Raw genomic sequence first — 14,735 nt, 5'->3', positions numbered from 1 at the left:
TACACTCATTTTCAGACCCAGCAATTGGGGAGGGTATAGGTGGGCAGGTGGGACCGGCTGGGTGCTTGGGGTTTGTGCTGTTACGTGATGTGTTGATTTGTGCAATGTGGTCTCAACTTTGTGAAACGGTTATGTAATATATTAGTATACAATGTTTGCTGCATGACTGTGTAACTCACACTATGTAGTTCTTTTAAAAATGACATTTGGATTATATTTTTTAGAAAGGCCTGACCAGGGACTGGGGTTGCAAATTAGCCTATTGGCTAGAAACCTTTTATGCAACACATCTACACATATTGTTATGGCCTTGACGGTAATAATTATGTATGTAAAAAACTGATAAATAAATAAAAAATGCAAAGATTAATATGTTAATGTAGGCATATGCATACTTTTGCAATGCTGAAAAGTACAGCTAAAACTGTACAGAGAATAAACCATTTTGTTTAGGCAACAACATAAATTTTCTTCTACTCTTATCCCAAATATAAATTGTTCTTACCCTTCAAGTAGTAAGAATTGACAAATTTCCTTTCTTCATCCACCCAACCCTTTTTTTGGTCTCACAGGGCTCCTACCATTGCTACAGACCAAACCACTGTGAGTCTTTACCATGCTCTTTTAACAAAAATGCAATCAAATATAAAGTATACATGATCATGATAGTCACATCTATTATGGTATAATTTGTACTTCTGCAGCTCTGACAGAGAGCAGCATGTATCAGAGAACCAGCAGTCAGAAATAGCACTGACGGTCCTGTTTGAGCGTCTAGCTCACTTAAAAAGAATGATATAGTAAGGTAGGCTTTTGGTGTCATGCATTGCCCCGGCAGCATGGTGGGTGCACAGTGCAGATACGTAGCATCCCAGCTGTTAAATAAGGTTTAGACAGCTGGGTTCACAATTTATCGGGTTACAGTATAATGTAATTATGTCATAAGTTAGTGAGAGCAGCTGGAGAGAAGACATCAGGAAAAATGGTAGAGAGAGATTGCACTGATGAAGGACTGATGTATTGTTGAGTCAGGGCTCTAATTAGCTGTGCTCTCAGTCTGAAATTAGAACACAGCATCATCTTGTGAAATTCATTTACTGGAGAAGCTCATTTTAAGTCCCTTGTGCATTACAAGTCAATTGGAGAAAAGGTGTTGTTTGGGTATAATAGTTTTGCATTAAAATTTGTGGGAAATGCCAAATGTATAATATTTAAAAAAGAAGAAATCACATGATATGCAACATTTGGGATTCATAATATGGAACATTGATGTCCATAAAGACTATATACCATATGTGCAGTAGAAAGATACTGTAGGATGCAACAAGGCATTGTAAAAATGTTAATTATTTTCCTTTTCATCCTGATCTTACTGAAACTAAGCCAGTTGTTATACTATTTTTTTTTAAATGTTTCAATATTCTAAATATTCATCATGTCCTGGAGTTGATTTAAATCAGACACTACTGTGGTAAAATGAGTTGTCCAGTAATTCCACATCTTGTAGGTTGGCCTGTATCTTATAAAGTATTCTTCTGCCTGACTTGAATAAATACTGTTTATCTCATTTTGACTTTTTAAACCATGATTTTAGATCTCATTCAGTGACAAAACTGGGAAAGACAATGATGGATTTCATTAGGTGATTTTGTGTGTGGGGGAGCATGGGTGTCACCATGTGTGAGTCTGTGAGCAAGTATGCATGTGTGTTTATGTTTTCGTCTCAATAAGCGCTGCAGTAAAACAGCAGAGCTGACAAGCGCACCATTGGCCCTTGGTGGCACATCAGGGACAGCTGGATGTTGTCAGGCAGCCATAACGCTGATGGAAATGGGCTGAATGCAGCTCACAGGCCCCTCCCTCTTATAAATCAGCTTCACAGCACTCAGGGGTGGAATACAGCAGCGACCGGCTGCGCCACACCTACTGTTCAGAAAGAAACCCTGCAGCAAACAGTTTGTGCAAATGTTTCTTCTGACAGATGGAGTCACTGCAACGAGATAGTTTTAGAAGTGCCACCCTTGTACATTACATTTACTAAAATGTTCTGATTTTTTGAACTTTCTAAATTGTTATTTATTAAAAACAGTTCAAACACATATATAAAATGTGTACGCTATTCCTTTTTGATTCCCTCCTGTGCTGTATATGTGTATTAGATATGTAATCACAGGTGTGCTATTTTCAACTTGATGTACACCCTTTTAATTTGGAAAAGAAATGGGAAGATTTTCCTAAAGTATAGTATCTATTACATGACCAATACAAACTTTTGTACAACGTTATAATAAGATTGTCTCATAATAAGTATGTGCAGTCTTTTCACTTGGCTTGGGATGTGAGCTGTGAGGCATTTACACCACCCACATGGGCTGCACCACTGTCAGACAAATCTGAAATTAGAAAGCAAAACTGCAGCATGCAGCTTTTGGCTCCTCTTCCGAAAGAGGGTTGAATAGATTGTTTTGGAGCCATTGTGGCATTAGATATGATTGACTGTAGCACTTCTGAGAATGTAAAGGTTTTTCACACCACAAATATAACACTGCTTCAGGGTAAAATCACTTGGTGAATCGAAATCTTTTTTGCAGTCAGGAGTATAAACCAGTGTTTGCATGTACATCAGCGCAGCCCCAAACATATCATGTAAGATGTGTACAGCATGAGCAAATAGAGCCAAATTATTTAACATTTCGAGCCAGGCAAAAAGGATTTGTTTCGACTCACTAGTTTTCCTTCAATCGCATCACAGAAAAAAAAAAGTCTTAATTAGAAGAAGTAATAATCCATCATTCACTGCTGACCTTTTAACACAGTTTACTCAAATTAATTGTGATGAGAAATTACCGGATGCCCAGAGGAAAAATGTAGAATCTTAAAGTTGGCAATCTAATTGCCGTTGTGCATATGTTTGAGTAGCATGCACATAAAGGTTAGCCTGTGATTGTCCATAGTGACATCCCTCGCTCTTGCTGTGGGTGGGTGGACTTCTTGGGTCAAAAAACAATATGCAGATTGGAGCAAGGTGCCAGGAAATATGAGTGGACGTAGTAATTGTGACGGTACAAAAGCAGGGAGTAAGGTGTAGAAGTGCACCGAAGAGCTCCAAATTCTGTGCAAGAATTGATGTGGTGGATAGGTCAAACAAACACAGGACTTGTTTGAATGTTTTTTTTGTACTCGACAAAACTATAATAATTATCACAATAATTATACACGATTTTAACTCAAACAACAATCTTTTTCTAAAATAAAAGTATATTTTGTGCCTAAACCTAAGTAAACTGTGACCGTTTCACAACGTTAACATCGTGCTAATTGATGAATATGGTCCTGTGGGTCATATAAGAAGGTAGGAATAAACAACCTATATTTTCGTATGGTTTGGAGGCCAAATTTCTAAAACAACAAATGCTAACATTTACCTAACAAGGTAATCTTGTGGCTGAACAAATTGTTGCCTCTCAGTTGTACCCTTGCCCCTAGAATATCCTTGACGTTCCACTTCCAGGAGTGCTTTGGTGCAGCAGAAAATTTTGCCAGATGCATGTATTTTCTCCGATGCCCATTACCTTCCCCTTTCTTTATGTTGGAATTGTAAACTCTGGTGGATTTCTGAGGACTAGGCTTAACTGCTGCTCAGAACTCTGCATGGTAAATTGAGACAGCTAGCTAGACTATCTGTCCAATCTGAGTTTTCTCACGCATGTCTAAAACAACTTTTGAAAGTACACGTGTTCCACCAAAACAAATTCCTTCCTAAGGCTGTTTTGCAGCGGCTCCGTGAAGAGCTTAGCGCTGCCCATGAAAATTGTGATTGGTTTACAGAAATGCCAATAAACCAGAGCAAGTTTTTCTCCCATGCTATGTGGACATGCCAGAAGTTTCTCAGCACTGTGAGACTACCTTGCCCAAAATATTTACCTAACCTTACCAAATGGTTTTGGTGCCTAAACCTAATTCAACAGTGACAATAGAGGAGGCAGTTCAGAAAACACTTCATCTCATTTGTCACATGATGTCATAGGAAACCTTTTATGTAGAGATGACATGGGTTTTGTAAAGCACTCGCTGACAAACGATGCCATCTTGCCAAAAGGGACACCATCAGAAAAAGCTCACATGGATCATTTTGGAAGGCAATGACAAATGACCTATTTCAGCAATTAATCTGGAGGACTTTTTTGAAGATATTCTCCATCTGGGCAACTGGTCTTCAGGAGTGTTTAAGTGGCTTTAAGAACCTCTGCTTCTCAGACTGCTTACAGTCCTCCACCAACTGTTTTGCTGACAGTAATTCCACTTTTTACTCAGCCGTACACTGTCATTATGAGTAACACCCCAGCTAACATAGTCTTTTATTTTAGTAAATGGGCTCATAATAAAAATTCAAGAAACTAAATTGAAGTGTGTGGCTTCTTTTCTTGTAACTTATCCTAGGTCTTTATGTGAATTGTCACACATTGGATGGTTCTCATAAAAAGTTTTTTTGTCTCAAAAAGACATTATTTAGTCTTTGCCCGGAGCAACTTATTAAATACTGTCGGCGTTTTCACACATACCTCATTTGGTCCGGACATTCAGACTTTTTAGTTTGATCCTAACCAAAATTACAGGTGTGAAACCTCCCCCGTATCAAAAGATCAAATTTTGGTCTGATAAAAGACTTGGTCTTGGTCCGGACCAATCTGAACAACGGACCGGTTTGTTTACAGTGTAAAAGCATTTATTGGATGGTTCAGACTTTCAGACCAAAAACAAGAAGCTCTGGCAGGCCCTCCTTGTGTTACATGACCAGGGAAGCTCTTTTTAGGAATTGCTCGGTGGTGCTTAGTTTATAGGCTACATGGGAGAGTGAGTGACGGTGAATGCGCTCAGAGCAGACAGCTGTCAGCTATCAGAGCAGAGGATACATCAGCAGTTTACTTGTTAAGTGGTAGTAAATGAACAGTTTTAGGTTTCCGTTTGTCAATGAATACATGGTCGAGAAAGAATGTTCCCATGTCTTGCTTCTCAACATTGCAAAAAAAAAAGAGCCTCGGCAGTAAGGGAGAGTAGCAGTCAGTTAAAAACCTCCGACAAACAGAAAGAGGATAAGAGAGGACGGGGAAGTCCGTCTACAAACCAATCGATAATAAGTATCAGGAGATGCAGCTCACGTATGGGATGACGGCAGGACGTAGTTTTGTCACGTATAGATCTTTAGCGCGCTTGCATATCTGCAGTGTGGGACCAAAACTTACTGGATCAAAAGAAAAAACATGAACCTTGGTCTGGACCTTGGTTTGGACTTTCATGCGTGGAAACACCCTTATAGATAACACTGTGGGTGGTTGGATGGACAGATAATTCAGCAAAGCTTTACATAGAGAAAATGTTTGATGACCAAAAAAACAAACATGTAAAATAAAGCCAAATAAAATAAACTATTCTACATATGGTCAATCTTCATTATGTCATCAATTGCTACAAATTGAAATGGAATGAAATGCTTTTTAAAGGTGCCACTACATTATTCTGATTAGTGTCATTTTTTTGTGTTGCTGATAATAAAATAGGAAAAGGTCATATGTTGCCCCTGAGGGGCTGGGTGCGGCTTTGGAGAAATCATGAGAAATTAGCTGTGAGAAGGTTAAACCATCCACTCCCATCCCAGCAGCAGGTAATTAGTGTAAATGAAGGAATCTAGGTGGCCATGGCATACACTAGATTCAAATTGCTGTGACAAATGTAAATTTTAATGCAGTGACAGAGATTAAACTGAGGGAAGGAGAAGGGAGGAGGTCAGGGGTAGAAAAGGATTAAGAATCAGCTTTGAAGGGCTTTTCCCCATGTGCTCCACAGAACCATATCTCACATTTTGCTTTTCCACAGCTTTCTATAGGGACCGCTTTCACTCAGTTCAGAAAACCCAATCTCCTCTCTGACCTTCTCTTGCCCAGCAGTTTCTGTTGATTAACACTCGCACACACACCCACATACAATTTCATGTTGCAATATGGAACATTGGGGTCCCCTGACAGCATGCACATTGCAACAGCCTACAGCATCTGACCACAATGCCATATCATCTTAAAAGCAGAATCACACTGCGATCTAGGACCTAAAATTATTATGTAAGTATTATTATATATTAACTACATAGTAATTTAGTGATCATTCAGCTAAATAACATGTAGATTCTTGTTTTCTTTAACATGTTTATTGTATGTTAACTTTTACTATTACTATTACTGTCTCTCTCTCTCTCTCTCTCTCTCTCTCTCTCTTTGTATACATGCCATCTGTATGATCTAGACAGTTGAGCACATCATTACAGTTATCCCACTGCTATTCTCCTCCTGCTTTATAAAGACAGTAAGGAGACGTCCCCTCCTCCGTCGACAAAAGGACCTTCATTATAAACTCTCTCATTCTCGCTCTCTCTCTTTTTTTGTTTTTCTCCATGCCTGTATGTGCCTGGTCAGCACTCTGCTCCTCTGGGGGCTTCTTTGGCACAGCTTGAACACATGAAGAGTCTGTTTAGATGCTCATTTACATATTCATCACAATCCAAGACAAGTCCTATGGTAATATGTGCATATGAAGGTACAATAAGGGTTTACATTATGACTGGGATTCTTGTGTAAATTCACCAGTTTCTGCCTCTGCATGGGCTGCAGACATGTTATTGTAAATCAAATCCTAGGACGAACCACATGGTCAGTCTTCCCAGCATCGGTGGGCCTCCTGCCAACAATTAAACAGCTTTGTCAACACCTTGCTTTCCATATTTTAGTTTATAGCAGATCATTGTTCTGTACCACAGGAATAGGCAGCCATGTGCCATGTAGTTCTGAGTATATGCAGGTTTCACAAACTAATGATCATTAAACAGCTGATTTGATATGAAAAGATGAAAAGCACCTCTTAGCTTATCAGTGAAATCATCTGCTATGATGTTTGGTTGTCAGGTGTGTGTGTGTGTGTGTGTGTGTGTGTGTGTGTGTGTGTGTGTGTGTGTGCGTTGTGTGTGTGTGTGTGCGTTATGACAAGCATATGCCGATCTAGCATACAGTACGAGCTGGGCGGGTTTTTTTTATGTCCGCATTAAAAAGACAAAAGCAAGCAGATTTGTTAAATGATTTGACAGTAACCACAAAGACAGAGGGATTTCAGCAATTGAAAAAAATGATTTGGGAGTAGCCATAGAGACAAAAGGGAGGTGTGGTGAATAATTTAGAATTAATCACAAGAACAGTGAGGAGTAGACTGAAACGAAACATTGTGTGTGAGGAGCATCAGGGTGAGGATTGTCAACATTACTAATGCACTACTAATACTAATCCGAAAATCTTTTTAAATATTGTTTTTAAGTGTTCCACAAGAACAAACAACAGATAAGAGACAGCTAATCCTCGACTTTAAGACTTCCATTTGAGAAAGCTGATCCCTCCCCACCTGAGTGGCACTTTGATGCACTTTTGCAATCACAGTAAAATAAGCCTAAAAATGCACCTGGGTCTTTGAAACTGATCTTGTGGAACTGGCTCCAACTTTGAAAAAAGCTTTAAAAGAAAAAAAGCAGCTCCCTGTACATGCCCCAGCACCCCATACTTCAGTAGCATCTTTTCATGAAAATCTCAGGAAACAGTCCTAGCCTGACATTAAAACTCATATCAGCAGAACATCAAGCATTTCCACTGCAGAGCTCTGATACTGCCTCCATGATCTATGCAAAGGAGATAACCTGTGTTCAGACTGGATTAGTATCGCAGGACAGTCAATGTTAGTTATGTTATTTAGTGCATTCCAAGTCATTGATTTTAATGAACAATATGGGCTCATAAAGTTGTACTTTATTTCTCTCATAATTTAGCGAAGACACATATCCTTTCAGTCAGGCTTCAGAGTAAGTCTGCTGCCAAAAGTCTTTGGAATTTATGAATCACATTGATCCGGATGGTTGTAGTATTAGAAAGAGCATAAGAGAGATCCTAGTAATCATATGTCCTGTGTGGGACACGCAATATGTAATAATCACAAATAATCTTGATCTTCACAAGACCTGAACTCACAGAAAAGCACCAATAAAAGAGTTTTCTAGCAGCAATAAATGCCATTCAGAGAGAGCTTTGGCAGTAAAAGGCTGGCAATCATGGACCACCATTCCACCTGATTTAACATCACAAGTGGAACATAAAGTTTTCACTACACAAGAGAAACACTGGCTTCAACAACAACAAAGATGTGAACACTGAATAACATGTGATTACACTGTTGGATTCACTTATCAAATTGATGCTTACATTCAGTATACATGCTATAGGTACACTTTCACCCCTTATTGTATTGACAGTGATGCACAACACACAAGCCTAACCAGGGAAGGGGCTGCATATAATGAACTACTAAATAAACTTGAAACCCCACAAAAAAATGTAGTTAGCAAATAACTAAGGCTTTAGAAATAACAATACATGTGCATTACTACTGTAAGCAGTAAGCTAGTTAGCCAAACATGCTTGTTTTTCGCTTATATTGGGGAAGATTGGGGAACTTTTTAATCCAGTCCTTACACTTTTGCTTGTGTTCTTTGTTTTGGAAAGGCTGCAAATGGTACTGTATTTGTTGATTGTCTACAATACAGTCCTCTTACACAGCCTCGGTACAGCTCCTCCTAGTCAGACCCTTCCAGGTTTTCCAGTCACCAATTTAAATGTTGTAACCTTTCAGTATAATTGTGCAGTTCACCAATTAGGTGTTGTACACATACAAACAAAAAACAAGCTTTGGAAAATAACTCCCACAGTTGATGAACCGAGGATTACATAAAGAACTGTGATTCCTTTAGGGGGCTGGGGGGCACCAAACAATGCTAAAAAAAAAGAAAAGCAAATTAACCACAGGGCAGAATATGTAATACATCTGCAAAGACCAACTCATTCTACGCCCAAAACGTTTAATCACACTGGAAATTGTGGATATCAAGTTTTATCTGACAGCGAGGGCGATGAGTGAGCAATGTTAGAAAGTGAGTGGGAGTCGACTTTTCAGCATGTGGTGGGCCGGGGTTACAGGATCTTCTCTACACTGTCATTACTGTGTCCACGCACTCAGCAGCAAACATACATACGCCTGCAAGACTAGATGGATGGATAGATACTGCATGTGTGGAAGAAGTGTTCCGTTGTTAAAACGGTTGCTCTTGTGCATGTAATCCAGGAGTTGGTGGCTCTTGTAGACCTCCTACAGTCTCTGACTTCTCAGAGACAGTGGGGTTTCAAGTTTATTAGGTAGTTCATTATATGCAGCCCCTTCCCTGGTTAGGCTTTTAAATATACTCTGACAGATTAAACCATCAGAGTACATCTGCATGTGTATGTGTTGTGCATCACTGTCAATACAATAAGGGGTGAAAGTGTACCTATAGCATGCATACTGAATGTAAGCATCAATTTGATAAGTGAATCCAACAGTGTAATCACATGTTATTCAGTGTTCACATCTTTGTTGTTGTTGAAGCTCCGGGTAATTAAAATGACCTCTTTACATCTTGTGACTTTGACATATTGATTGTGACCCGAAGGAGAAGCTATCATCTCATCTATGGTGTTGTTGTTGTCTATGTTCAGTTAAAGTGTGTTAGGCTATTTGTTTGCCAAGTTATTGTTATTTTTTTATTATTACATTTGAATCGTTTAAACTTGTTATTCAAATCTTTTAGAAATCCGAGACGCTTGGCTGAATTTACGCTGTGATGTTCTGTGAAGAAGCAGAAATAAAAATAAAGAAAGAGTGCAGTTTCAGAAAAACAGTTTGAATAAACCACAAGTTTCTGTTTCACAAACGCACCAACTTGCATATGGACACTTCACACATACACGCTCGCATGCATACACAGACAAGCTTCACACTGTTCCTGAGCATAACTGCCGGCTCCCTCTCAGACGCCGCTGACTAACAGTTCGCTTTATCAGGAGTTCTAAGCCCCGTGTCTGGGCAGGCGCCATCTCTTCCACCCCTTCCACCTGTCAGGTGCTCTTGCCTGCTTTATCAGTGGTGGCAGAGAGGGCAGGAGGCTGTGGGGGTGGGGGTGAACACTGGACAAGCTGCTGGATCCTGTCCCTGCCTCCGTGTGCCAGGCCTGCACCACAGTTCATTTCCCAGCCTCCTCTCTCCTCTGCTGTTCTCAGCCAAGCCTCTCAGCAGGTGTCTCTCTGCAGAAGAGTTCTGCCACACACACTTACTGCCGCATCTCTCTGCTCAAACTCACAATAGCAAGCAGTCACTTCCACACCACGACTAAAGCGCTCTGTATTAAATGGGTTTAGGGACAACAAATTCTGAGCGTTTTCTACCAAACTCCATTAAGATTGCACCTCTAAACACTAATAGAGCTTTTTACACTGGAAAAACTACTCAGTGCATCCATGTTTTGTTTAAATTACAAATTGATGTCTTACAGTACGGTAGAAATTAACAAAAAGAAATTTTATTTACCCAAGTATTCTCCGTTTAAAGCATAAACTTTTTCTACCTTTACCGGCTTGTATGTATTGCCCACCGGCTGTAAAAACGTCTGAAAAGATGAAGATGTCTTGGTATACCTACTTTGAAGATAAAGGTTTGCACTGAGTACTGTCATCAAGAAGCAATCAACAAAGGCACAGCTGGAATTCTGCTGCTTTTTAACTTCATCTTTTGAAGTTAATATCCAGACGTTGGAGTACTGCCAGGCACTGAAATACATCGAAAAGGTTTCAACTTGCATCAGAAAATGAAATGATCTTATATTGTAGCTTTACAAGTTCACAGTTTTAGTGCTATTATCTCAAAATTATAAAAAGAATGACAGTGTTTTTTTGTCAGTGTTTGTGTTCATTTCTACATTATTTCAGCATCAAGGATTAAAGACTAACAGCCTTTGCAAACCCAAATGCTGATTGCCATGCTACTACAGTGATGCTAATGTTTTCATTTTCTGTAAAAATGTGTGATTGTGTGATGACAATGCGTGAGACAAAGGTGATGTTGACGCTGTGACAACACCATCACCACTTCTTCCTCTCACTCTGAGCTCTGAATGTGTGAATAACACGATTACATTTTCTGCTGATGAATGGAGACAAAATGCAATTAAAGAAAGCAGGGAGTCATTTAGGGTGATATATACCAATATCCTATTTATCATACAGGCTGCTAGACAAGGATGCCAGATAAATCCCAAATCTGTTAGTTTAACATGCGTATACTGTCACCAGTTATCAAAGTTGATGATGGTAACAAATGACACTGGATTGCTGTGGAATAACAGAAAAATCACATCACATATTTATATATAAGTTAAGGTTTCTTCTTAAGTCAAAAAGATGCAGAATCATATTAGGACCTTTCCTTTACTATCATTATTGTGTTTATGTCTGTGTACTACATTTCTGTCCTGCTGTTGCTTGTGGATGTGGTTACCAAGGTAACATCTCTAGTGGCCAGCAATTTAAGAGTATGGTGCCCTGTAATGTTGGTTCCATGTTACCATAGCAAATGTCTCTGTTCTCTAGCACACACTGTACATGGGAGCTTAGTGGCTAACGCTCCTCAGCGCAGCATACACTAAGACAGTTAAATAGGGTTTATGGAAAAAATCAATATTGTGACAGTGGTTTAAGGAAAACATCCTCAGTTAAATGTATTCACCTCATACTGCTCTTTTCGTCAGTTTGATTTTCACTCTTACAAATATAATATGCAAATGAACTAATATTAATAGTAATAGTGCTACTTAAGACAATACCAAATCAAATTATAATTATTACAGTGAATAATAGCATTTTATAACATTTTACACCACCAAAAAGTTAAATCAGCCCAGCGCTTTAAATAGAAGTTCCACTGCAGAGGACCAACTAGACAAGAAAAGCAAAGGAACTGTATGCATTATACATTGTGCAAAGAGTGCATTACATTTATATCCCCGTGTATTCTCCTGAAGCGATGACTTAACAAGAAAGCTTAAGCACAAGCACACATTCTTGGTTGGGGTTGGAAGCAGTTGGCTTTTTAAAAGAAAGTCTCTGGTATTTCATAGCGATTTCACATATCGTCACCTTCCTAAAATAATCGCCTAAGTCATTTTTTCCCGTTTTTCAGAAAACACCAAAAACTGAACCAAATACTGAACATATTTTGACTTAGGCAGTTATACAAAGGCGTAGAATCACATGACCTGTTCAACTGAGAATGTAGGAAATTTTACCAGAGGTGGCCAGCACCATGAGGAGATGATTTAGGCAAGAAAATACTTTTTGTCAAAAAATGACTTTTATGCGATTATTTTAGGAAGGTGACGATATTTAAAATGAAGAAAAAAAACTAGACATTCATTCAAATCTAAAATATTTAAAGATACAAGAGCATAAGCATACTGCTATATGCTACATTATCAAATTCTAGTAGTACAACAATAGCTTGTGTATGACATCTATTTTTCACATGAATGTTATGAATGTCATGAATGTCACGGGTCTATACAGTTAATTGTATGTGGACATCTAAACAGGTTTTACACTGTTTGGAGGTTATAACTTCAATCAAAGCAGCAAAGATCAATGCATTGCAAATTCAATTGTTTGCATGTATTTATGAAAAAGCTCATCAGAAAAAGAAGTATGACTGTCAGAGAATGAATTAAACAAAATATGCCCTTAAAAAGAGCATGTCAATTTACATTGCCCTTTTAAAATATAAAATGGAGACTATATTTACTATAGTGCAAACTGAATACTGTGGTCCAGGTAAAGCAAACACAAGAAGCACAACTGTAGATAAACATATCATTGTTATGGGGCATGGCTGTCACTTTAATTGAGACGTTGACTATTGCATATTCAAGTCTGTGCTGCACTAGGCTGCATTAGCCAATCATAAATTCTGTGCGCTGTCATTGGCTGAGCTACAGAGAGAGCCGTGTACTGTGCTGAGGGGCGGAGAGGGGGGGGGGCTCTCCATCTCCTCTGCGCTCTCCCATTCAACCTCTGTAGTCAGCAGAACGAGTGGCAGAGCAGAGCTACACAGCATCCACGGCTACAGCGTCCTGCGGATGCCTGTCCTCCATGAGGGGAAAAAAGAACAAGTGTTGGAGAGAAAAGGGTAGATCCATGGAAGAAGAGAGACTGAAAAATGAAGCACAGAAGGAGTAAGAGTGGGATATAAAAGGAATTGAGTAAACACTGCTGCTTGCCTAAGGACCACTGCAGCTGCACTAAATCTGGGGCTGTCAGGCCAACCCTCAGCAAAGAAGTGAGTGAGAGACGCAAGGGACCAGAGGAGAGAAAGAAGTGATTTAAAGAGCTGATCTCATCACTCTGGACAAGCAGGGATGGGAACCCCGAGAGCCTCTCCGTCAGCAGATCAAACTCCACTCAGGAAAAGTGCCTTTGGATCACCAGTCTGAGTCTTCAGAGGAGTGAAGAAAAGGGGCAAAAAAAGAGAGTTGTCCTGTTAGTTTCCTGAAAGGAGAAGCCTCGTAAAGGAACTCTGATTACTACACTGCTGAGTACAGCTCAAGTCTCTTCTGTCCCCCTCGGTCTTCCCTTACACCTGCCGGCTCGTGGTGAATGTCTTCTCTTCGTGCAATCCCACTGCTCGGCAGTTAATAACACTCATGGTCGATGCCAAGGGAAGGAACATGAAATGTCTGACTTTCTTCTTAATGCTTCCAGAGTCTATGAAAAGCAAATCAAGTAAAAGCTCCAAGAAAGCGAATGCCAGTGGCAGCCCCAAGCTGCCCCCTGTCTGTTATGAGATAATCACTCTGAGGAGCAAGAAGAAGAAGAAGATGGCAGCGGATATTTTTCCCACCAAAAAGCCAGCATCCACCACCACAGTGCAACAGTACCAGCAGCAGAACCTCAACAACAACAACACCATTCAGAACTGTAACTGGCAAGGACTCTACTCCACTATAAGAGAAAGGTAGGTACAACCAGCAAGCCTCCTTCTGAACCAGGAAGCATTACTGCTTCTCCCAACAGTTTTCATCAACAGCACATTCAGGCACGAAGAGTCTGAGTTTTTAATTGCATATTTTAATAAAGTTCAATAGATGAGAGCTGCATGTTCCACTGCATTTTTTCTGCAAGAACCTCCATTACATTCCAAAATGTATCCCAAAACACAAGTAAGGTAATTACTCTTGTTTACTAAGGTCTGTGTGTGTGTGTGTTTATGTGTGTGTGTGTGTGTGTGTGTGTGTGTGTGTCTGGGGCTGGGTGTTCCCTCTGCCCTGCCCTCAATCTGCAGGGGGTATCAGTGTTTACACCCTCTCCTGTTCCTGCAGACTTTGCCGCTTTGACATAACAGAGGGGGGACAGCCACCGGGTGCGTTTGATATGCACAACAGGCAGAGGCTGCTCTGTACTAAAAGCAAAAATATTTACCTTGGCGTATCAGTAAAAGACCACAGCTGTCCAGAGCTGGGCTTTCCAACATGGCTTTGTTGTCTCTCCAGAAATTCATGGGGCTGTTTACCCACCCTTGTGACATTTTCCACTATTCAATAATATATGAACACAGTTATATTGTTGGTCTCATTCTTTCACAGCAGGGATTTTCCATTCCGTTTATTGTCTTGTTTGACCGTTTTAATGTAGATGTAAAGACTTTAAGTGTGTTTTAGTGTGCTATGTAAGACTTTTAATTCAAGAAATGTTGTAAGTGTTGCCCGAAGCAATTCGGACACTTTCCACAATCATTCA

The 14,735-nt window shown here is 39.7% G+C and overlaps 2 protein-coding genes and 1 long non-coding RNA gene across 4 annotated transcripts in view; 2 read left to right on the top strand and 1 right to left on the bottom strand.

The window, feature by feature from the left end:
* Positions 1–4,452, top strand: part of LOC116704877 (uncharacterized) — a 30,405-nt gene extending 25,953 nt beyond the window's left edge. The window contains exon 17 of the transcript XR_004335798.1: positions 4,441–4,452. The gene's annotated coding sequence lies outside the window, so the exon portion shown is untranslated. The remainder of the gene's footprint in view (positions 1–4,440) is intronic.
* The window catches only part of LOC116704884 (uncharacterized), a 115,124-nt gene that overhangs the window by 38,782 nt on the left and 61,607 nt on the right, over positions 1–14,735 (bottom strand). The gene's annotated exons all lie outside the window — the stretch shown is intronic.
* Positions 12,981–14,735, top strand: part of btbd3b (BTB (POZ) domain containing 3b) — a 7,113-nt gene continuing 5,358 nt past the window's right edge. The window contains exon 1 of the mRNA XM_032540569.1: positions 12,981–13,953. Coding sequence (XP_032396460.1) covers positions 13,643–13,953 — 311 coding nt within the window. The 5' untranslated portion in view covers positions 12,981–13,642. The remainder of the gene's footprint in view (positions 13,954–14,735) is intronic.

This window comes from Etheostoma spectabile, chromosome 17, assembly GCF_008692095.1.
Source record: "Etheostoma spectabile isolate EspeVRDwgs_2016 chromosome 17, UIUC_Espe_1.0, whole genome shotgun sequence".
In the NCBI taxonomy this organism is placed as follows: domain Eukaryota; kingdom Metazoa; phylum Chordata; class Actinopteri; order Perciformes; family Percidae; genus Etheostoma; species Etheostoma spectabile.
Note: the sequence above shows the minus strand (reverse complement) of the source record. Positions and strands in the feature narration are given on the sequence as shown.